The 24,504-nt window shown below is 42.4% G+C and overlaps 1 protein-coding gene across 5 annotated transcripts in view; it reads right to left on the bottom strand.

The window, feature by feature from the left end:
• The window catches only part of GALNT13 (polypeptide N-acetylgalactosaminyltransferase 13), a 1,280,472-nt gene that overhangs the window by 817,119 nt on the left and 438,849 nt on the right, over positions 1–24,504 (bottom strand). For all 5 annotated transcript variants that reach the window (XM_069616427.1, XM_069616426.1, XM_069616425.1 and 2 more), the window contains exon 2: positions 19,437–19,605. In XM_069616427.1, the coding sequence (XP_069472528.1) occupies positions 19,437–19,605 (169 nt within the window). The remainder of the gene's footprint in view (positions 1–19,436; positions 19,606–24,504) is intronic.

Raw genomic sequence — 24,504 nt, forward strand, 5'->3', positions numbered from 1 at the left:
GTCAGAAGCCTGCATGATAGAATTTAAACTGGGACAACTGAAATCTAATGTCTGAAATCTAAGTGGCCTGATTACTGAGAGAAATCTATGTTGTAACTGTTTAATCCCATGGTTTAGAATCTGGAATCAGTGTTATAGCTGCTTGTTTTGAAATTACAAGTGTGTTTTAAACCAAGAAAAAAATTCAACAGAATGACATTTGAATTTAAGCTTGATAATAGCTCCCCCCACAGAGGCCCTTCTGCTTCCTTCCACCAGGAAATCACACCTTAGTGATGATTACAGGGTGGGAAGAGAATTTGGGCTGCTGTGGAAAGGGGACAATGGACTTCCTCCAGCTCAAGGAGATGTTAATTATGAAGGGTTGTAAATGGCCTCTGCCAGGAGGAACTGGGAGGAGAATGCTTCTGGACTGCAAAGAGACAGGATGAGGCGGAGACAAACAACCATTTGTTGAATCACAAGGACAAAAATCACATTTTCAAAACACTGATAATGTACTGTTTAAAATTTTGAAAAATATGTATTTGTGAATCAAATTTTTGGTGGCACATTTTAAGAGACGCCAGAACTCAGTGATATGTTCTGGGAAGAAACGACAGAAATTATGGTTTTACACCAAATGTATTTATGCTAAAAAAATGAAACTGTATACACTTATGCCTATGTGATATGCGCACACTTGTGTACACACTTTGTACAGAACAAAACAAACAGCCGGGCTGTGCTGTACTGCTGCCTACTAAAAGAATTATCATCAGAACCAAAAGATCCAATCCAGTTGTGTCATGGTGTGACCAGAGAGTTGTGAGCAGAGCCATTACAGACCAGATCCATTCATGTGCCGTGCTGTGAACAGACCCAGTCCAATCTGGTGTGCCCAACTATCTATCCCAGAACCAGGTTCCTTTCACTGACCAGAAATCTTGACGGACCAGAATCCAGACGGTTCCGTTTAAAGACATATCTAGTAAGTATCTATAGATAGGACTGTGTCACTAGCATACGAAGGAGGCAGCTAAGGGGGATAATATCGTCATAATAGTCAGAGAAAACTACATTTCAGTGGCAATGCAACATTTGAATACCCCCAGATGCTACAAGGTATTGAGAGAAAATCCCAAGAAGGATGTAGTGCCAAACCTAGTGGAACTTACCACCAAATGGCACAGACAGTGTCTTGTAACCGATGCTGAAAAGATGTTCCTGACTATTAAGGAACCAACAATTCCCACCATGTACTTTTTGCCCAAAATTCACGAGGCATCTGACAAAATACCAGAAGCAAGACCCATCCTAAGCAGAATTGGGTGGGCAACTGAACCACTTTCAGAGTACATTGACACCATGCTATGGCCTTACATCAGTCAACTTAAATCTTATCTAAAGGATACAACCGCAGTACTCAACATCATTGAGGAATACCAATGGGACAAGCATTACCTGTTGGTCACAATTGACGTTTAAGCATTATTTACATCAATGAAGCATGAATGGGCACTCAACAGCATCCAGTATGTATTTAGAGATAGCTCTGCCTCACCCTATCATCATATAAACATGCTACTCGAGATGCTGGATCCTACACTATCACACAATACATTTATTTTCATTGACAAACATTACCAACATGTGCAGGGTGTTGCAATGGGCACCAAGTATGCGCCAGCTTTGGCCAATCTGTTTATGGGTTTATTTGAAGACACAGTTATTTACACAAACATGAAGTATTCCACACAGGTTATGCTGTGGACAAGATACATAAACTATATTCTTATGATTAGAAAGGGCAATGCTCAACAGCTTGAAGAATTTGACAAAGATATCAACATCAATGACTTTGGCATTTCATTTACAGGGACACACATTCCAAAGGAGATAAGCTTTCTTGACTTGGAAATGTATGTATCTGGCAATGAATTGTGAAGCAGGACTTTCAGAAAACCATCTGAGGTAATCTCAACATTGTATGCAACGAGTTGTCATCATGACGCAGTCTTCCGGAATATACCTGCGGGCGAATTTGTGAGAGCTAGATGGAACTGCAAAGAGCAGAGCATGTTTGAGAGAGAATGCAACTTGCTAACTAACAGATTTCATGAGAGAGGTTATGCTCAAGAACATGGAAAAGCGGCACTGAAGAAAGCCAAATGCATGATATGATATGATATGATACGATTGCTTATTTATAATGCACTTAATACCCAGAGGTTAATAAACATGAAGGATACCCTGAAACTGAGAAATAAGAAGGATCAAAACACTAGTCCTATGGAGATTCAGTTTATAACAAAATATTTTCATAATCACTTCAGAATTTGAACATTTTGTTAACAAACATTGGCATCTTCTACTGTTGGACTAAGACCTAGTAGGACACTTGAGAAACAAGCCCAAGTTGGTATTCATAGAGCCAAAACCTTGAAGAATAAAATCAGCCCATCTTTTTTGCCAACTCCAACGATGGAAGTAAACACTATCTGGTTGAATCCAAAGATGATGGGCTTCCGCAAATGCAGAATTTGTACAATGTGCAAACATGTGTTAGACACAACAAACTATTTTACAAATTTCAGAGGGATCACAGTGCCAGTGACAGACTTTATCAATTGTCAAATGACATATGTTGTCTTTGCAGTTATTTGTGTGTGTGGAAAGATCTACATAGGCAGTACGATTTGATCTCTCAGAACCAATATAAGGGAACATATTGCATCTATCAATAGCCAGGTTCCTAGATTACAGCTAGCGGTGTATTGGCAAAAGAATAATCAAATGGAAAATAAAATCAATATTAAGTACACCGGTCTAAAATAAGTCACACTAAGTAAAAGAAGGCTCCTTAGGCAGACTAAGGCCCGAATTATTTGCCATTTCAGGGCAACAGAAATTGGTTTAAATTTTGATCACGAAATGGGCTCCTTTTTGCAGTAATGGGAACTTTCAGAATAAGCCTTATTTTTCCATCAATTAACAGTAGATGAAGGAGATATGATCTCTAAGGACATATCACATTGGTTAAAGTTTTAGAATTTTCTTTTCTGACATGTGTATACTGACAGGAATACAGAGTAAAGACATACAAATAATGGACACAATGTAAGAGTTTGAGTTTGTGTAGCAAGCAGGATATCCTGGAATCTTGTACAACTGTATGGATTGGACCAACAAACACATAATCAAACAATAGAGTTTTCTGCTTGTCACGTTATCTTTTGTAACATTCTTCCATTAGAATTTTACATTGCTAGCACAACAGATCGTTTACAGTTGAATGCATCTAGGCATTGCACACAATACTGACTCAATGTACTGTTAATGGCAAATTCAAATTTCTCTTTTCCATATATTAATTCATATATTTATTAATACATTGCTCATTGCAAAACAAATGTCATCAAATACACATTAATCTGTTCAGGTTTAAGTGCAACGCTTAATCTCAATGAGCATTGAATATTCCTTTTGGCAAACGGACAAGACCCCTTCAACTTGGTATGTCCAAAATACATGGCGGAGTCTCAGGCCAACACAGGCACATAAATAAGTAATTAAATGGCAGCTGCAATTCTAATTAGGATTGCCGCCGCAAGGAGAACTCAGCTCCTTGAATTTAAGTAAGTGCAGGGGCGCTGGGTCTTTTATATTTGCCAGACCATTTTAGTCAAGTACATGTTAAGCACACTGACCACAGGGCAAGATTTACAAGCACGCCACTGTGATTTATATCAACATATGATTGCTGGTGTTCTGTAGAGTTATCTCTCTTCTTTATTTACTGGGTGCAACTAGAGTCACTACAAGGATGTTGAGCCATACAGAACTTATAAGCCAGCTAGAATCACAATACAGTCGGTCCAAAGGAACTCATATTTGGATCTTCCCAGAAGATTGTGTATGAACTGTGAAATTCTGAGAAGGAATTTGGGGAAGGGAGTCAGTCAACCCAGTGAACCGGCAAGCAAGGAGACCTCAGGAGAAGGAGAGAATATCTCCTGCTGTCTTCCAAGAAGATTGAGCATCGTGAAACCAGTCAAAAGAAAGCCTGCAGAAGGGAGTCATTCCCCAGGTTCTGTGACGACATTGAGAACCATATTCCTGGAGAAGAGATGCATTCTCCAGGAACCAAATAGTGAAATACAAAATTGTTCAAGAAGGAATAATGTTTAAGTTTTCACTTTTTTCGTTTGCATTGGAACGGAACCCTTAAAATGCCACAAGCTAGAACTTTGTTTATTTCCTAAAGAAGGAACAAAACATTCTCACAAGCGAACTTCCCCCTACGATTGGAAGAGTGGATCACAGTCCAGAGTCTGGAACAAGAAGACCCACTACCCTTCTTCTATTAGGAGTAGGTATTTTGACACAACAGTGGACTTTTTTTTATTTACTTGGACATTCTGACCGATTCATTAGTTCTTTATTAGAGGCAGGAAAACCCCTCTTAGAGTTAGGGAGAGTTAGGTTTCCTCTTTATTTTTGTCTGAGCAAAGGTCTTTGCCAATCACCATGCTGCTAGTGTTTCAGACTCATACTTATGCACCCTCACAGAGAATAGAAGTAAGAGGGAAGAGTGACCCTCAATATATCGACCTCAGAAGGATGAAAGTAAGAGTTGACCATGACGAGGTTCGAAACTACCACTGCAGGCTGTGCACAGATATCAGGCATGAGCGCTCCACTCGCTGGGCTATCTGACAAGGGTAAGAAAAAACGGTCTCTAGACCTCTGGTTCTCTCTAGGACTCACTACTGCAATACCCTCTTCATTAATCTACCCGCTTCATCCCTACAACCCCTGTCAGCTAATCCAGAATAGAGCTGTGAACCCTATCCTTGGCCTGAAGCCCAGGGACTGCATCTCTCCAGCTCTAAAAACTCTCCACTGGCTCCCAGTTGCTGCAAGGATCAAATTCAAATTCCTCTGCATCATCCATAAGGCTGACAGGGGCCAGGGACCACGCCATCTGAAACTGGCACTCACTAACTATTCTCCTTCTAGATCTCTACATTCCTCCGGCACCAACTCTCTTTGTGCCAAGTGCTTCGCTAAACAGTGATCTTTAGCCAATCCCTTTCCTCGGCAGGTTCATTCCTATGGAACAGCCTTCCCCTTCCTCTTAATCTTGAGCTGATCTCCTCAAATTCCAGAAGCTCATCAAGACCTCCTCCTTCCCTTCATCCCAACTCTGCTAAAGTCCCACAGTCACTGATATTGGTAACCAGGCCCTTATGTGTCCTCTTAGGCCCTGGCCTCCCATACCAATCGCCTCCAGCCTCCACCCGCTCGAAGCTCTTGCTTTGGCACCCACTCGCCTATGCCACCATAGGCCTGTATTTATTTATAGGCAGCTGACCACTCACCTAGGCACTTACAGCTGCTCACTCCCTAGCACTTCCCTTCAGGTACACTTTGCACTTACCGCCCTAACCCTCATCCCTTCTCTCTCCCTCTGCACTTGCACTTGCACGTTCTGAATGCTCACAAGGCCTAGTAGATTTGCCTGTATTCCTCATTGTTATGTTTGATTTTCATTCCCATATTCCCTCCCTGTTGCCTTGTGGGCGCTTTGAAACACAATTGTGTTGCTGTATAAGCACCTTACAAATGCACAATAAATAAATCAAAAACAGACAAGAGGTCTTCACATCGCTATCAAAAAACACCAGCAACTCACAAACAACTAGTAAACTCCTTAAAAACTCTCAAACACACTCCAAAAGGACACCACAACAACCAATATCTGAGCCTGTCCCACTCGTTTCTATCTTGACAAAGAAACAAAATCCACAACAGAAACAGGAAATGAAATGGGCATTGCTAATGCTTTACAGATCCTGCTGAAACATAACCGGAAAAGTGCAAGCTTACTGCGGGGAGCATTTATTTAAGTTTGAGCATCCTTACACACACAACACTAGTACAACAAGCACACCAATGTAAAAAAAAAAAAAAAAACTGATACCAAGAAAACATATTTAATACAAAGACAAAACCAAATGATACAAATACCATCCAGAGCCATTACAGTCCAAGTTTCGTAGATGTGTGTTAGATATATAAGGACAGTACCACACAAGCACTACTTCTGATACAACACATGAAAGAAAAAAGTGACACAAAAAACAAACAAACATAAAACAAAAGGCAGATGTATACAGTTCATACACTCTGCATCTGTAAAAAACCCAGCAGATGGAATCACATACTCAAACGGTAAGAACCCAAACACATCACTTAGACAAATGTCTCCCACCCAAGGCTTTAGCACTCTCACTGCCAAGAACAAACCAGCCTCATAAGGAGCCTAAGGCAACATAACTTCTGACCACCTTCTAGTTGGAGCTGCCCCCACCCAACTACCACGGCTGAGCACAACCAAACACCATACTCAGCAACATTCTACTCTACATACAACACAGTGAAAACCACCCTCGGGTGGCACTACCCTGCAGATCAGCATCAACCTCGTGTGTCAACTGGATTGCTCCTGTGGCTTCACAAGGCCTGAAAGCCTGTGGTATAGCCCCCTCATGGTCTGAATTCGGTACCCCTATACACTGCAAGCAGGAATGAGATACCAAAATAGGCAGTACCCTGAACTGCATTCACACACCCAAGTAGGATCCTACACGCTAAAGGTATAATCCTACACTCTCCTCTCCATTACACTGGAGCAAAGATAACCAAACAACAATTCTCCTACTCGATAGATTACGAGAAATGACATCCCTTCCCAGGAAAGCGTAAAAGGGTGTACTGTCACGCTAGATATAAACCCTAACCCAGTAATGCTACTGAATGCATTAGATTGCACCTTTCTGCAACTTCATACTCGCCATTACATGGAATCACATAGTACTCGCTGGCCTTCTGATCTTTACTAAAGCATTATTTCATAAGAAGTACACGAAACATATGAACGTCCGAAAAGTGTACATTCTCATGAACACGTGTATGATGGACCTGATATGGAACTGTGTGTACTCCTCTTTCACGCAATGTATCATGCTACATTCCTCCATACGGCAACAATGAGAGACAATGACAGTAATTATAAGTCTCCATACTATTTTAAAACATCTACAAATGGTAGAATCTACTAACTGTGCAGATAAAACGTGTTCTTGTCACATATAGCGAATCTAAAGCTGCAACTCCTCAACAATGTTAAACACTAAATGTTAATTTAAGTTCGTACTATTTTTAAAAAAATTCTATCACATTTTAATTGGGATCATATCAACTTGTATAGTTACAACATTCTTTCCCAATTTCTGTATCACAACACATGCCCATAAAAACCTCTCACAAATAATGATCTAATAAGGGTGCTGCTCTTAATTATAAACACTTAAATTGAGCTGGTGCTCATACAACTTCTCATAAAACAAATGACCTATTAAAGGCCCTGCTGTTAATATGCAAATGCACAAAATGGTCGCATGCCCATCGACACCTCCCATTAAAGCCTCTGCTCTTAAGAATTCCAATGAAGTTGAGGCAACGTTCATAAAAACATTTCCAACAACAATCACTTGATAGAGGCCAAGCTCATGTGGTGCCTCTATGCACTGTATTTACTTAAAATAACCCTGCACCCAATATCCATTGCTTGTATAACTCCACAAGCTCGGTATCAAGCTCTTGGGGCATTGCAAAATGCTCTCTCCCCTTAAGAGGGAGGATTCTCGCCACAAATGGGGCACCAGCGTGTAGAACTGCCAGTTTGCTTTCCTCTTCTTAGCGCACAAAATGTCGGGAACAGGGAAAGCATAGCCCCTCTTTCCTCAGGCCAAACTGTACCTCTTCCTCATCCAACTCATACTTAGTACTCGGGCAACAGTACCTCTTGAAATTCAGTTGTTCCTCCAGTGGCGATCAATGACCTGCACCCTTCATTTCTTCGGTACTGGAAGTTGCCTCCCTCAATTTAGGGCTCCTGCATCCAGGTGCACCAGCTCACCCTTCATGGACCAGTATGATTTAATTGCCATCTTTTGGAAGGGCAGGCACGCATCTTCGAGACTTGGTTGCTGGATCAGGAGAATGGCTCCGATGCGGTAGTGGCAAGACGTGCACAACGGTTGGCTCTTGGAACACTGATGTCATCACAACATCCCTGACGCCAGAGAGGATTGTAACTCCACACCATAGCCATACAATGTCGGTGTCCCAACAGAGAACAGGGATATCGGACTCTGCGCTGCTGCTGGCACCTGCTCCAGCAACCTCACATGGCTGCATCTCTCTGTTTTTCCGTTGCACGCCACGCTTCAGGGCTCCTTTCTTCTTTAGTTTTGTTGGAACCCAACAGCATCCTTCACTCCTACCCACTCTGCACACTTCAAAAGCAGTCACTTGCTTGGGGCTGAAAGCTTACGCTTCTCTGTTACTTCAAAAGGGGCAATGCACGTACACGACAGGAGCCCTGGGTGGTGGAACTCAGTGGGGGACAGTTTCGCCTTGCCTCATGCACCCTCCGCAGCAGGTGCAGTGTGAGTTCTTGCCCGACTAGTTGCCATTTGTTAGGTTTGGTGGAAGGATCACGAAGACACTAGTATGAAGATAAGTCCAATGTATTGCTGTAAAGTAGGCAGTAGAAATAGGCAGTCTCTAGGGAGCAGACTGGCACCACCACCCAGACAAGGCTTCACCTGTATCCCCTCAACTAACTGCTTGGAACACAGGTTACATACACGCCATTACATTCTATAGTAGAATTCATGACCTCACACCCATTGAAAGCTAGTGGGCTCTGACACTTAGGTGCTCACAACAATGTGCCTCAAAAGCACACAACATATCTTGTGCACAATATGGACCTCAAGCCCTTATATGATAAGGAAGAATCATTACTTCCACTGCAGACCATGTTTGAAACAATTGTTTAATACAAATAAGCCCTGTGTTAATGGCTACAATTGATATTTAATAAAGTTGAGTGTTTAATACAGACAACAGCTTTTGCCAACCGCCTACATTATTTTTGTTGCACTTGCATGCTAAGCTCCGACCATGACCTGAAGAGGTGGTAAATATGTCCACACATGCCCACTAGCTCGAGGTGTCCTCTTGTAGAGAGAGACTACTTTAACTTGACATGTGTGATAAACAAATCACATAGCAAGAGGCCCCACAAAGAGATTATGGACAGTGTTTTGTAGGCAATATTTGTAATCAAGGCTTAAAAAACTGATACCGCATGCACTGTTTGAGAATATGATATGAATTTAAACAAAAGTCAACCAAGAATAGATGGCAGCCTACAGCCATGGCACAAGTAGAGCATGTGGTCTGTGTTTAATTCTGAGCTTCACCAAATATGATGAGTGACATATTGCTGCTGATCATATTGAAGCGCCTATGGTACATGTTTGCTCGTCCTGCTGAACGAAAGTACACCTACTTCCCTGAAATAGTCTAGTTCCTAAGATTGTGTCTCTTCTTAATATATCTAGCTCTTGCCCCTAAAATCTAAACATTTGCAAAGAACGCCATTCGCAGCAATTATTTCACATGCACTCATCCTGGTGGCAATACATGCAAAGTTTACACCAATCACATTCTGCCTCATTTTAAATGAGGGAGGGTTCTAAATGGAGGCATTTTCATTTCATTTCATTTCAGAAACAAACCTCTGCTGGTGCTTACCTGGTCCTTTGGAGCTGCTGACCGCCGTTCCATCCCCGCTTCGTTCCCTGGAGGGGCGGAGCCTGCTGGAGATCACGTGATCCTTCACGTGACAAGATACAGACTGAAAAAGCACCCGCGGTCAGGCGAGCGGAGCGTTTCATTTCAGAAACAAACCTCTGCTGGTGCTTACCTGGTCCTTTGGAGCTGCTGACCGCCGTTCCATCCCCGCTTCGTTCCCTGGAGGGGCGGAGCCTGCTGGAGATCACGTGATCCTTCACGTGACAAGATACAGACTGAAAAAGCACCCGCGGTCAGGCGAGCGGAGCGTTTCATTTCAGAAACAAACCTCTGCTGGTGCTTACCTGGTCCTTTGGAGCTGCTGACCGCCGTTCCATCCCCGCTTCGTTCCCTGGAGGGGCGGAGCCTGCTGGAGATCACGTGATCCTTCACGTGACAAGATACAGACTGAAAAAGCACCCGCGGTCAGGCGAGCGGAGCGTTTCATTTCAGAAACAAACCTCTGCTGGTGCTTACCTGGTCCTTTGGAGCTGCTGACCGCCGTTCCATCCCCGCTTCGTTCCCTGGAGGGGCGGAGCCTGCTGGAGATCACGTGATCCTTCACGTGACAAGATACAGACTGAAAAAGCACCCGCGGTCACCCTCGCGGCGTTGAGCCCGGCAGGAGTGGAGGGCGTCGGCTGTTGTGCGGCTGTTTGGCGAGCTGCAAGCAAACATCACAGCCTAGAATCGTGTAAGAACCGAACCGTGCTGAAATCGAGAGACCAGAGGTAAGTCCTCCAAATGGCTGATCAAGGCCCACAAACCCGTGCTAAACTAAAGCATTCATTACATAGGAGAGACGATGATGTCAACAAGAGGTCACAATGTGAGCTAGGAGGCAGACCTGATCAAACAGGGTCGCTAGAAGGGTACGATTGGTCAAGAGGAGAACTCGATGAGCGTGAGGAAGCCCAAACAGTTTTATGTAATGCACTCACTGAGTCAAACCAGAAAGTCTGCTCTACACTAGCTCCGCATCAAATTTGTGAACAACCAAACACTCTGGCACACATTGTGTCAGAGAGACTAACAATCCCAAAAATAGCCTCCAGACCAATTGATGCTATTGATATGTCTCTTTCACGACCATTGTTAAGAAATGAGCTTCCACTTGGTCCTCCAGCCGACGCAGATGGCGCATTGCCGGGTGAGGCGGAGGTCTTGTCCCGTGCGGCAGCAGTGCAAGTGGACTCTAACCCCACCGCTAAGACATCGACCGATAGCGGGGCCTGCGGGATTATGGCGAACAACATGGAAAGCGTTCCTACTGTGATTGAAGTGAACATAACGGCCTTTCAATCGCCGTTTGATGTAACTGACATTGAGCTACTAGAATTAGAAGTACCTGCAAACCAGCATGACTCAGACCTGGTCAAATTCACTTTTCCCTGTAATGTCCATGATGTCAGTGCAAGCCGCTCCAACTTTGTACACTCTGCACCTATAACACGTGATGCAAACCAAGACCGGGAGCAAATATTTAAAATCCCACAAGTGACAAATACACTCAATCTAAGTCAAGAGCCTATAATGGAGTTGAACAAACTAAAACCAAAGAGAGGAGAAGGCGTACTCGGCAGCCCAACACAAAACACGTTGTTAAGTTTAAACGCCAAATTGCCTTCATCTGAGTCCTATTTTCCGAAGATAAGCACACTTGGAATAGACTTAGCAGGCCGAGAAGCTAGGCTGACTGAACGCCTAAAAGCCGACTTTGAAATAATGAAGGGACGCCTGTCAGAGAGCTTTATAAGTGATAAAAACAAACAAAAAAAAACAGTGTGCTCCTCAAACGTCAAATCTCGGATGGATGAATGGTCACATGACCACTCAAACAGTATTGCCCGCCAGTGTTCAGATGGACAAACTCAGAACATAATTAGCAATGCAAACTGTGGTGAAAGTCCACTCTCCCGGAATCAAAATACCATCAATCAAGTAAATACTCTTAACCTGAATCGTCCCACAAATTCCACGACAGCAATGATCTCCTCGCAGTGCTCTACTCCAAACACTCAACAACACATTAATAGAGTATCCAAGTCAGGGAAAGGGACCTCAGACCTCAGAGCTCAAGAAATTTCTGAATCAAGCTTATTGCCTGATGAAAACAACTCTGTCCATCATCAAAAGGAGGCCCTTTCATTTTCAAAATCAAATCTGTCAGCTGCTGCCGCGATACAGATACACAACAACGTTCTCGCAGCTACTTCAATAGCGCTAATTCCATTTACAAAATTATATGAGAATCTCCACGAAGCAGTCCAGAATAATGGTGCATACATGGTCCAGCTTAGCAATAAGCTTTCCAAACTAGAAACCATGAATTCAATGATACAAGACCGTCTCGACAAAGAAGCAGAAATTACTAATTTGTGGTTCAACAGACTGAACGAATTTACAGGAAAGGACACTGCGGACAGAAAAATAATGATGGACACACTATCTGCATGTATAACACACCTATTAGACGCTAAATGTGCAAAGCAAGTCAGTTCGAGTAATTTGAGTACCAATGAAGCCAAAAATTCGATTCCTACACCAAACTTGCCTGAAGCTGATGCAGCGCCCACCTTTATTGACGGGAGTTATCAGCCAAACTTTGGAAAGGGCATAAAGATCCTCGAGCGGATTGTGACTTCCGCGGACCAGTGCACCGTTATTTCGAGTAACAACAGTACCGGCAGCACTGCCAATCAACCTTACAGCAGCTCGAAGGAAGTACCTGCCCTAGACTCAATCGTCAATGCAGTAAAACCAGCAAGCAAACAGCTCCATGAAATAATCGAAATACCTCAGTCTCAAGTTGTTGCCCCGTGTCTGGCAGTAAAAACATCATTTGGAATTTTCAACGGGCCAGCAAAAACGCTGACGACGCAGATACCAACGCAGAATCCACAAGGGAGCAGCTCTGGACCAATAAACAAGAAACAAAAAGAAAAAAAGAAGCACTGCATTGCAAATAAGCAAACCAGTAAATCAAAGAAGTTCATAAGAAATCTGACCACACCTGTCAAACTTGGATTCTTCAAAAGAGGCACAAATGGCGAGTCAGCAAAATCTAGTCACATAAAAGCTTCGAAATTAGTGGAATCCAAATCAATGACTTCTCAAAAAAACAACTCTAAAAAACGTCAGAGAATAGATTCAGATGTCGAATCCGCTCATTCACAGTCGTCAACTGATGATTTATGCAATCTCTCTACATACGACGATGAGATTGAGGAAGAGTCAAGCGGTGAGGCATACTCTGACAATTCAATCGTCGAAAATGAAATGGAAGGCGCGGGTAAAATGGCTAGGAAGACTACACTTAATCCCTGGCTTGCCATTCCAAAGACCAGTAAAAACGAAACTGTAGCTGAACTTGCGAAACCGAGAGCACCTGAAACACAACCAACGGGAAAACCAGTAGCCCTCCGCCATGCAGCCAAACAAGTACAACGCCCTGCCAGTATTGCGCAGCTTCCGGAAACGAAAGAGAATCTGAACCCGAAACAAACGGCCTCACAGAGACTTAAAGCACAAAAACATATCGATCATGTAATGCCCAAGGAGAACAATGCCTTGGTAACAAAAATTCTTATTGAAAATGTTTTTGTAGATGAAAACGAGGTCAATCTAAATAGAGGAAACGTCATTCGGCTTTTTCACTCAGTTCCAGCACTTAGAACTGTGTCCTCTCAGGACATCCAAATCGTCGAGTACATCTCTGAGACGTATGCAGACAGAGTCTACCTCCACATAAAATCACAGGCGGTGCGTAAGACCATTGTATCGGCAAAAGATGAACTCTTGTTTCTGGGCTTTGAAGTCTCAGAAGTGCGGACTGAAAATTCTTGTATCCAGACAGAAAATAAACAAAAAACTATGAATACATCGGTCAATGCTAATCGTCGTGATGAGCTACGTCAGCACCTATCGACTGTATCAGGATCACAACCGTCGACAAGTAAATGGAAATCAGGAAGGTCTAATTATTAGCTATGCCAGACTCGGGAAGAAATCCCGCTAACACTGATTTCCTGGAACACTCGAGGTTTCCATCACTTGTATGCTGACTTCCCAGTTGATTTGACCAACAATTTAGCAATTTGCCTACAAGAAACATGGATGAGGACCTTACCGATCAAAGATGGTTACGTGACTCTGTTGAATCCGGCAAAGAAAAATACACAGGGCCGCCCGTTTTCAGGACTTATAACCATGATCAAAATTGGAACCGCTTGGGAAATTATAGAAACGGACAACCCAAACATATTCGTCCAAAGTACGTTATTACAACATCAAAATGGGAAAAACTCTAATAGCCAGTACATCCTGTTAATCAACATATACTGGAACCCCGCCCAGATAATTTCAGAAAAATTAATATCTTCTGTAACAAAGTCCATAGACAAATACCAACAATTAGATGGTGAAATTTGCATTATTGTCTGCGGAGACATGAACACATCCTGGTTTGATTCAAATAGAAGTCGCATCGCAGAAACCAGGAAAGAATTGCCATGCCAACAATCGCGAAGTGTACAATGGTCACTCGCAATGGACGCACGAGATTGCGAAATGATAAACGGATGTGTAGAGGGCGACATACCACCGAAATATACCTGGAATAATATGGGTCACAAAAAAATATTGGATTATTTTTGGATATCAAGGCATTCATGGCATAAAATCAAGAACTTGAGAATCCTGGAGACAATAAATAGCGATCACGATGCGCTAGTCCTATCCATGACTCTCCCTTCAAAATCTACAGCTATGAAAATGAACCAGAACTTAGAGATAAATAATGGACGAAATAGAATAAGAATAAACAGCAAACAAATAAATAAGCTGCACAAAGACTTCCAAAATATGACACGGTCCAAGGACACAGTGTTAAATTATTGTGCGCTCTTACCATGCAAGAAAGAAACTTCTCTTTGGAAGTTGCCATCAGACAATACGCACGCCCATGATTGGAGTCTTAAAGTCAAGACGGAAAAAAAGAAATTATATAAAGACATACACAGACTAAAAATTGAGGGAGGGGTAGGCATTGATATAAGGATAAAAAAACGCAAACAAAAATACCGTAATTGGGTGAAATCCTATTCCCTTATGCGCGATCAAGAACGCGGTGAAGCCATGTTGAAGCTTATAAAATCAAACAACTGTAGAGAAATTTGGCGAATAATGAACAAATGTTCTCGCAATCAAGCCGACACAATGGCTAGTGGAGTCGCTGAGAGTGACTGGAAGAACCACTTTAGCAAAGTGTTTGCGACCGAAATTACCCACATGACCCCAGCACAAATAGAATCCAAAGCTAATTGGGATTGCGTTGAGAACATCGAAGACATCACTGCTGCCATACTAAAACTCAACAATTCCCGTGCAGCGGGTCCAGATGGTATTACAAATATGATGTTAAAAGCAAACAAACAAGAATGGGCGGCGTTCATCTATATGCTGTTCATAAAGATTGCAGAGCTCAGAAAAATCCCGCCCTCGTGGACAACAGCGATTATAGTACCCATCTTCAAGAAGGGAAATCGGACGGATCCGGCAAATTACCGCCCAATCGCTTTACTCGATATAATCGGAAAGGTATTTGCTGGCTTCCTACAAAAGAAACTCTCTGCTTGGGCCAAGTCGACGAACATCAATGACTGCCGTCAAACTGGCTTTACCAAAGGAGTCGGCACAGAAATCAACTTGACCTTGGTAACAATATTAAAATTGAACTCCCTTGAAAAACGTTCAAAGTTATTCTTGGCCTTTATCGATATGCATCAAGCATTCGATACAATAAACCGTACAAAACTATGGCAGAAATTAACTACGTGGGGCTGCCCAGAGAACTTAGTAGAACCCATCAAAGCTCTACACACGTCGACATCTATACAGATCCGATTAAACGAAAAAGGAAACCTGTCGGATTCAGTGATGACCCATAGGGGGGTAAAACAAGGATGCCCAATTGCTGCGTGTTTATTCAAACTCTACATTGCAGACATGCCGTTGGCACTGAAAAATGTAAAGTGTTTTCCACCTAAAGTAAACGGACAGCACATTAACTGCTTAACGTATGCCGACGATATTGTTTTAGTCGACACAACCCAGATAGGACTTCAACGCCTTTTAACTAAACTACATCATTACCTGACAATAAATGACTTAAAAATAAATGTAAATAAAACCAAAATAATGCAAATTGGATCGGTAAAAGGCACCAAAAACAAAAAATTCGTGTGGAAGATCGACGATAATCCAATTGCTGAAATCAATGATATCCGATATCTTGGGATAACGATAAATAAATCGATCCGAGAATGGAGCTGGGTCCAGGATATCATACAACGCATGAAAACGTTGGCACTTCAAGGGCGCCGAATTCATAATCTTTACGGAAAATTTTCGCTAACACCCGTTAGAATATTCTACCACCAAAAAGTAATCCCCGCCATCACCTTCGGGTCAGAAGCTGGGTGGAACTTGGATCATCAAATTTGGCCCAAACTAGAAAGTTTGTTTTGGAAGACAGTGCTACAGCTACCAAAATATGCTCCAATTATCGCCATCAGACACGAGTTGGCTTTAAATGAATTATACTCGAGTGTCCTTTGGAAATCTCTGGCGCTCTTACGAAAAATGCAGATCCCAAATCCTGAACCATCATATGAAATATTTGACACATCAATTGGACATCCAAATACAGACGTAACCTCAAAATGGGTCCGAGGCCTACGGGAGATCATGCTAGCTGCAGACATTAAGATGGAGTTGCTCTTTGCGCAACCACAAATTGCAAAACGCAAGATACATGAATGGGCTTGGATGTTAAACTTAGAAAAACTAGATAAGCTAGCATCTGCACTAAAACTTGGACCTATCAAGAACCAACGGAACGTAATGCCAAACTATTTGGTGCAATTTCCATCACGTTACCATCGAGATAAATTTCTCCGTTTGCGATTAAATGTCATCAACGTAAAGGAAATGCTATTCATGAGACATGACCAGTCTGCTATGGACAACATCTGTAGATATTGTGGAACTGCAGTAGAATCCTCTCGACATTTAATAACAGAATGTGTAACGCTTAAAGATCTACGATCACTCCATCTAGCGAAGTTCGCACCCTTGGACATGAATATGGATGAGTGGTGGTTTCATGTTTTAAGTGGAAGCTCAGTCCACTTGACATGTGCAGTCGTAAACTTTATGGATTCAGTGATACATTGTCTATGAAAAGACAGTGATGTCGACGACAGTGAAGACCGGCATGTCCTCCAGAATACAAACAAATAGAGATGGGAAAGTGAAAATGGGATTAGTTGCACCAAAGGTCATATTCAAAGTGAATGTTTTGTAACAAAAGTTTGTAATAAACTATAATTTACAAAAAAAAAAAAAAAAAAAATTAAAGCAATTTGTAATGCTTTAACGACTCAATGATATACCCTCATGATTTTCCAGCAGATATGAGATGGAAGAGGAGCACGGAGCAAGATAAGATCTCTGCTGTACATGCCTCCTCTGTCTCATCAGCGCGCTTGGTTATTCACCTGCATAAGATTCTCGTTGAAAATCCTTTGATTGAAATATACAGAGGCATCTGTTATAATTTATAAAGTGTCACATGCTTATTAGAAACTAAGTTATAGGGGATTTTCTCAGAAACAAACTGCATTTCACCCTTTCAAAAAGACTATCCTTGTTGAGTTAATGAATCCGTCCGAGTCCTATAGAGATCAAATAGAAAGCATTCATTTTGGTACACCCAACATTTCACCCTCACTTTCCCAATTTTTATTAAAAAGTCCTACCGAAAGTTGGGTGCATTTTGGATACGATGGAAAACCACTACTAGATGTTAACATTAGGTTCATTGGAGATACAATTTTAGTTATAACATTATCCAGTTAGTCAGTAGTTGCTGAATGTCTAATATACATTCATGCTTTCACTACATGTCACAAGACACATCTTAGTCTTGCATAAGAAATAGAGCAATGCCATCTTCAAAAATGCAGAGACACATCTCACGGGAAACAATACTATCTAATGTTTCAAGGGGCATTCTCCCTTCGTGGAACATGTCCAACAAAGCATGCAGACAAAATAACCTTTGACACCAAGACTATTATGTTAATGTATATGGGTGACTTTCTTCAGAGGAACAAACATTGGTAGCAGACGCTCCGTTGATTGTTTGGTGACTGTCAATTGGTACAGATGTGTACTTTCAGTCTGAGTGCTGGATTATAAATGTCTCCTGTGTGAACAAGCGAGAAAAAAACCAATGGTATTTTTTAGCCATTGAACATTCGTTTTACACACATGGCAATACATCATTTTCTAACTTACTGAGCAAGATAGCTCTTCAAAGGAACACATATTGGTTGGTAAAAGGTGTTCCTTTGAATGGATGATGACACCCCATTAGGATATTTGTAATTCAAGTATGGGGGTGGCATTATACAATGTGCCCTGGGAACAGCAGCCAAAGCAAGTCTCTGGTAATGTAAATACTGCACATTGGTGTTACACAAATGACAACATATAATTTTCTATAAAACTGAACAGAATAATGCTCCTGGGGAGCCTCACATTCATGGAGTGAATTGTATTTGTATATGTGCATTTTGTAGCAGATTCCGGAAGGTTTGTTGCCTGTTCAGTGGGTACCCAAGTGGAGGCCAGAGAACAGGTGTTCAGAATGGTTACTAGGACTCTATGTACATGCATTCCTTTACCTTGTATGGGTTTACTGCCAGACACTGTACCCACCATAGAAAAGTGGCCTCAAATCTCCCCCTTGAAATGGCGTTCATAGCCTCAGTAAAGGATTTGGGGAACCTTTGTTTGCACTTGGAGAGGGCCATACGCAGGCATGTGAATCTCCGGCATCAACATTGGACAGGGTTCAAAGGTTCAGTGAACACAATGAGGTGTGGGTGAACTTGTTTGGAGGAACATACATTGTGTCAAGGACATTGACCCATGGCTCTGGAAGGTGCAGCATATCTTTCTCCGTAACAAGTAAGGTTGAAGGGCTAGTACTGTGTACATTATGTGGGAAAGAAGCTGTGAGGTAAAGAGTCTGTGACATTGTTTAAACAACAATCTTCTCCAAGTTCCCACGCTCAGTAATCCAGCAGGCATACATATCAGTAGCCTAACATATTGTAGAAGCAGATGTCACAACCTCTGTTTGATCCTCCAGGGAGGATAGCTCAGCGGCAACGTGCTTGCCTTGGACGCAAGATCCCTGGGTCCACCTTAGAAATCTCTAGGTATTTAAGCGTGTTATAAATACGAAACTAAGACAAAAACAATTAACGCATCAGGATTTCTGATTTGCCAATGAAAACTACAGGTGCAGGAAGTGACAGGGGACAAGTTACAGACAGGTTGATGCATCTAACATGCCATCACATGTTTTAAACAGGACTTAATATAAAAAATTCACTGATTCAAATCTTCCCACCTCTTCCCTGGTGCAGCAAGCCACACGCAGTTGAGAGACTAACCCCCATTCTCCTTCTACCTGTGTGCTTTAAAGGTATTGTTTTTTGGAATTGTGTGAAAATAAATACCTGTAGCTAGATCATTTAAGATTGGTATATACTGTAAAAAGTGTGATTGGTCATAGAATCAACAACCCTTTCCTGCTATTTCATTTTGCTTAGCTTAATTTATCTTTGTCATTCAATTAAAATGTAACTTTATTGAAACTGCAAACTCACCCTTCTAATCTTACATCGGGTAGACTTCGGTTCAGGGCAATCAGATCACTTGCCATGAGATTGAACTGGTTAATTTTAAACAATTCTTTCATTTTCTCGACTTCGTCATTTGGAATGAGGACTGCCTTTCCCAACTCTCCGGGCCCTTCCTGTACTCTTGAAATAACAGCTGAAATGCAAGAAAGGAACAAGATGTTATTATTAATTTAAGGATATGCATCCATTTGTCATGCTTCTTAAAATCTACTGATGACCGTCTGTGCCTTACTCACTCAAATTTGTTACAATATTTTAGATTAACAGACTTATTCTCAGGGAAAGCAGAAGTGGATATTTCCCAGAGTTAAACAATCTCTACAACCCCAGCTTTTCTGCTCATTGTCCAGAGGACATCCTCACATGCATACATGCATATGATTGGTGCAGAGGACCACTCTGTGGGGTACCATGTACATTCTGAGGCCCGATGCCTATGCTCCTTCTGGTGGATGATTCTTGGCTTTGCAGCAGGACAACTCCGACCAATCCACAAAAAGTCTTGGCAGAGGAGAGGAGTTGCAATGGGAGCCACAAATGAAACAATGATGTTCGACATGATCAGTCTTGCTGCATCATATGACCAATGAAAGGGGGCAAGAATGAGTACACATAAGAAAAAAACAATTTAATAATAAATAATAAAATAAGAGCAAAAGTATAAAGAATGTCTGAAATATATGCAATCATTGCAGATTGTATGAAACAGTGTGCCACAATGCAAGTATCAAACATAGTGTAAGCATTTTAATGTAATAATCCTATGGAAGTTGATATATTGCATTTCATATATTGTGCAATGTGTTCAATAGCTCACAGCCGAAGGTCCACCATTACAGACATCAGTAGAGTCTGAATATTGTACACCAACATGCAGAGAGGGGTGCTCTACCAGCTTTACCCGCCGATGTCATGGCAGATACAGCACCTTTCTCTTTTGGGGTGACATAGACTGACTTTGCATGTGGAAGGTCCCTATTGTGATTATGAGCACAATGTCCCATGAAAGAGAATATACATTATTTATTGAATTGCATATCCAATGGACAATATAAAGTGGAAATAATGCACCTTAGGTGGACCTTAACCTAATGTTGTATGAGACTTTTTTTCCAGGTACTGTAAAAGGCATTTGGCTAAAATGTGAATATGAATTCTCTAGAGGCAGATTTTAAACAAGACACAAAACCTCATTTACTCTAAAATGGCTCAGCTATGTCCATGTTAACTGGATGAGTCTTCTCTCAGCTCCACAGAAATTAGTGTTATTTTCAGACTCCAAACAGTGAAGTCCTCTGACATGAAACAGCAAATGAACATGTTTTTGGTGATCCACATTTTCATTGATTGCTTAAATATGAACCGACTGCAAGATAACGTTATTATGAGGTTGGTTGTACAACCCGCCCGTAGCCGGATGGTTGTCAACAACCCTGTAACACCGTTTCCACCACATGACATCCTGGTGCTACCGGGATATTGTAGGCAGAACGGTCACTTCCCAGTCCCATGGAGTCCTATTTGAATGTGAAACTTGAAGCACTGGCACTGTTAGTAACAGTCCCTAACAGTGCCGGTGTTCAGTGAAAGCCTGCCGGTAGGGGCCTGAACTCCCGGCAGGCCTGCCGGGAGTACGGTGCCCCTACTGGCATACTCATAGTTTGGTGGTCTGGAAATGGTTTTGGTATGTTGCTAAGAGAACCTTTATTTCCAGACAGCCAACCTTATAATGAGGCCCTTTAGTAGGACTAATGAAAATGGAAGATTGTCTCTTAAATGTGAATACAGCATTGCAAGTCATTAAATTTATATGAACTAATATGAACTGTGAACTTAGTTTGAATTTACATTCTTTTGTTCATGCAAATATTTATCAATCAGCTCTGATTACCAATAATTTCCAGACCTCTATTAACCTGGCGCTCAGCTCAATCAGAGCTGTATTTCTTTAAGTTAATGTGTCTGGTTTCAAACTCAAAAATAACTAGCAAATACAGAAATTATGACATGGAATGATACAGGATATGATATGAAATGATATGGCATTCATAGCGCGCCTATACACAAGTGTTTCAAGGAGCGACGAGGCAAGGGAGGGGGAACAGAGAGAAGACAGTCAACAATCCTACTAGGCTAGGTGTGATTCAGATCACGCAAGTGCATGGGAAGAGGGAAGAGGCACTGCAGTACATAGAATAAATAACTAAGGTACAGCAAACTGGTGGCCAGTGCAAGGGTGAATGCAGACATCAGGTGGCAAGTGCAAGGGTGAGTGCAGACATCAGGTGCAAGTGCTGCTATTGGGACTGTAGGGATACAGAAACATTCCCAAGTGTGGGGGTTGCCAGGAAGGCATTGCAGGCGTGCAACTGGTGGGGGAGGGGACCTGGGCCCGAGAAACAGAGGGTGGCCAGGTAACCAGTGCAGATTCAGTTTCAGCTAGGAAGTCAGCAGGGGAGAGGAGGAGAAAAAGCAGAAGCAAAGAGAAATGTTTTTAGGTGCTTCCGGAACCAGAGATGATTCTCCTCAAGTTTCAGGGAGGGAGGAGGCTGTTCCAGAGGGAGGTGCCAGCCGAAGAAGAGATCTACCACCAACTCGTTGCTTGGAGAAGCGAATGACCCTGAAGGAGTTGGAGGCGGATGAGCGAAGAGCTCAAGAGGGAAGATATTTAGGAAGAGAGAGTTGAAAGTATTGATGCCCTAGGCACCAGAAGTGACAATGCAGAGGGTTTTGAACTTTACCCTTGCAGCCACTGGGATCCAGTGCAGAGATTTCAGTCCTGGAGAGATACGATCCCTGGGCTTGAGGCCAGGAACAAGTCTTGCAGTTCTGTTCTGGATGAGTTGACGAGGGCGGAGAGTAGAAGCAGGCAGATTTAGAAGTAGGCTGTTGCAATAGTCCAGCCTAGAGAGCCAGAGCTCTGGAGAAAGTGAGCTTCTGGGGAAAGGAGAGGAAAGGAAGAATCCCTCTCAGGAGGTGCAGGTGGTAGTGTGACTTCTTAGAGACGTCAGAGATGTGAGGAGAGAAGAAGAATGTGGAGTCGAAGATGACACCAAGGTTTTTAGCCTCACAGGTGGGAGCAGGGAGAGGGCCAAGAGAGGCCGGCCAAAGAGTGACAGGAAAGGAGGGAGTGGGCATGCCGATGAGGAGAATCTCTGTCTTACTGAAATTAAGGTAGGAATCATTTGCGGCACACCACTCCTGGATGGCGGACAGACAGTCTGAGATGAGAGAGGGAGAAGAGGTAGCTGAAAGTAGCCTGAAAATGAGCTGGGTATCATCTGCATAGCACTGGAAGTTGGGGCAGAGTGCAGCAATGTGGTGAGCAAGAAGTGCAATTTATTGGTTGAACAGCCAGGGAGAGAGGTTAGACCTCTGGCGAACACCATAGGTAGAGGTAGAAATAGAGGAGAGGAAGGACCCAAGTTGAACCTGCGCGGGTCGATCAGAGAGGAAAGAAGTCAGCTACGCCAGGATCTGACCGGTGATACCCAGGTTATCATGGAGACGGTTGAGCAGGATGGCATGTTTGACTGTGTCAAAGGCAGAGGAGTTATCAAGTAAGATGAGGACACCAGGGGTGTTGGAATCGAGGTTGGAGAGCAGGTCTACAGACAAACTACAGTCATGTCTTTCTAACTCCACTTCCAGAAATCAATTTCTTGACAAATGACAATTCCTCAGACAAGCTATGTACTTTTCAGAAACAGATGTTTAGAGAGGGACATAAACCCTTGACATTGAAAAATATTACACCCCTCAAACAATGTGCACCTAATCCATTAAGACTTAGTTAATGGAGATAGATTTTTAAAGAATGTGTGTGTCATGTTAAATAAGTTTCTAATAAACAGATGGCTGCAATGTATAATGATTATCCAACGCATATGAAACATAGCTGATGAACAGTAGAAGTTGACTTTAAAATGTGTACAAAACACATGAACCATTTGTCTAATTGAAAAACTGAATATCGGACTATGCTTGTTTTAACTTTAAAAAGTATACTCTGTGCAAAATCTATTATTCCATTATGCACATTCATCTTGTTTAACCAAATAGCCATCTCTCACCAACTACCAAGTTCAAAAAGGTGATTGGGGAAACCCAAATAACTATCGCTCTCCTCAACATCATCAGTAAGGAAAAACTGCCCAAAACCAATATTCTATCCTATCATGGCTATGCATTCCGACACTTCTTTACGAGTCAGACTGAACAAAGCTGGGACGCTCTCAAACTAAATAAAAACCTTCAGAGGAGTGAAGCAGGGTGTCCTATGGCCCCCACACTTTTCAACTTCTTCCGGGAGGATATATCAGAAGCCTTTTCATCTACTAGATTATTCCCCCCCAGGTCAGAGGAGTGCAGTCTCTTATACGCGGACGATGTTGTGTTAATCGACCAGGCCTACAAAGGGAACTCAATGCCCTACACTGTTACATCCAAAAGAACAACCTCAAAATTAACAAGGGGAAAACCAAAATATTGACCTTTGGTACCAGCTCTAAGGGGAAAAGCTGTCACTCCGAGTATATAGGTGGAGAAAACATTGAACAGGTGCAATCTTTCAAATATCTGGGCATCTGATTGAGCAACTCAAATTTCGAAGCACCCATGTCAACTTACCTTCCTGGAAAGATGAAAACCTTAACCAGTCTAGCCAGTGCACTGAACAGAAAGTTTGGCTGCTTCTCTATCTTGCCAGTGGTGAAGTATTACAGAGCTTACATGGTCCCTGTTCTGACGTATGGGGTGGAAGCCATGTTCAACCTCCAGGAACTTCTTTGGAATTGCCTGTGGGTGGATTTTGGAAGAGGGTACTGGGTGTTTCCCTGTCCACCCCGATTGCCATCACCCGTAGAGAACTAGGTCTGAATTCCCTGAAATGCACGGTTGACTGGAACAGACTTGCCTTGTTTGGGAAATGTTACAACCCTGGAGATGGTATATAAAGAAATGTTGCCTGACTCCAACTCAACTCTGAACAGAAGTCGCTCAGCCATGATGTCCCTTCTAAAAGAGATCAGCA

The sequence above is a fragment of the Ambystoma mexicanum genome, chromosome 9, assembly GCF_040938575.1.
Source record: "Ambystoma mexicanum isolate Mex_15411 chromosome 9, UKY_AmexF1_1, whole genome shotgun sequence".
In the NCBI taxonomy this organism is placed as follows: domain Eukaryota; kingdom Metazoa; phylum Chordata; class Amphibia; order Caudata; family Ambystomatidae; genus Ambystoma; species Ambystoma mexicanum.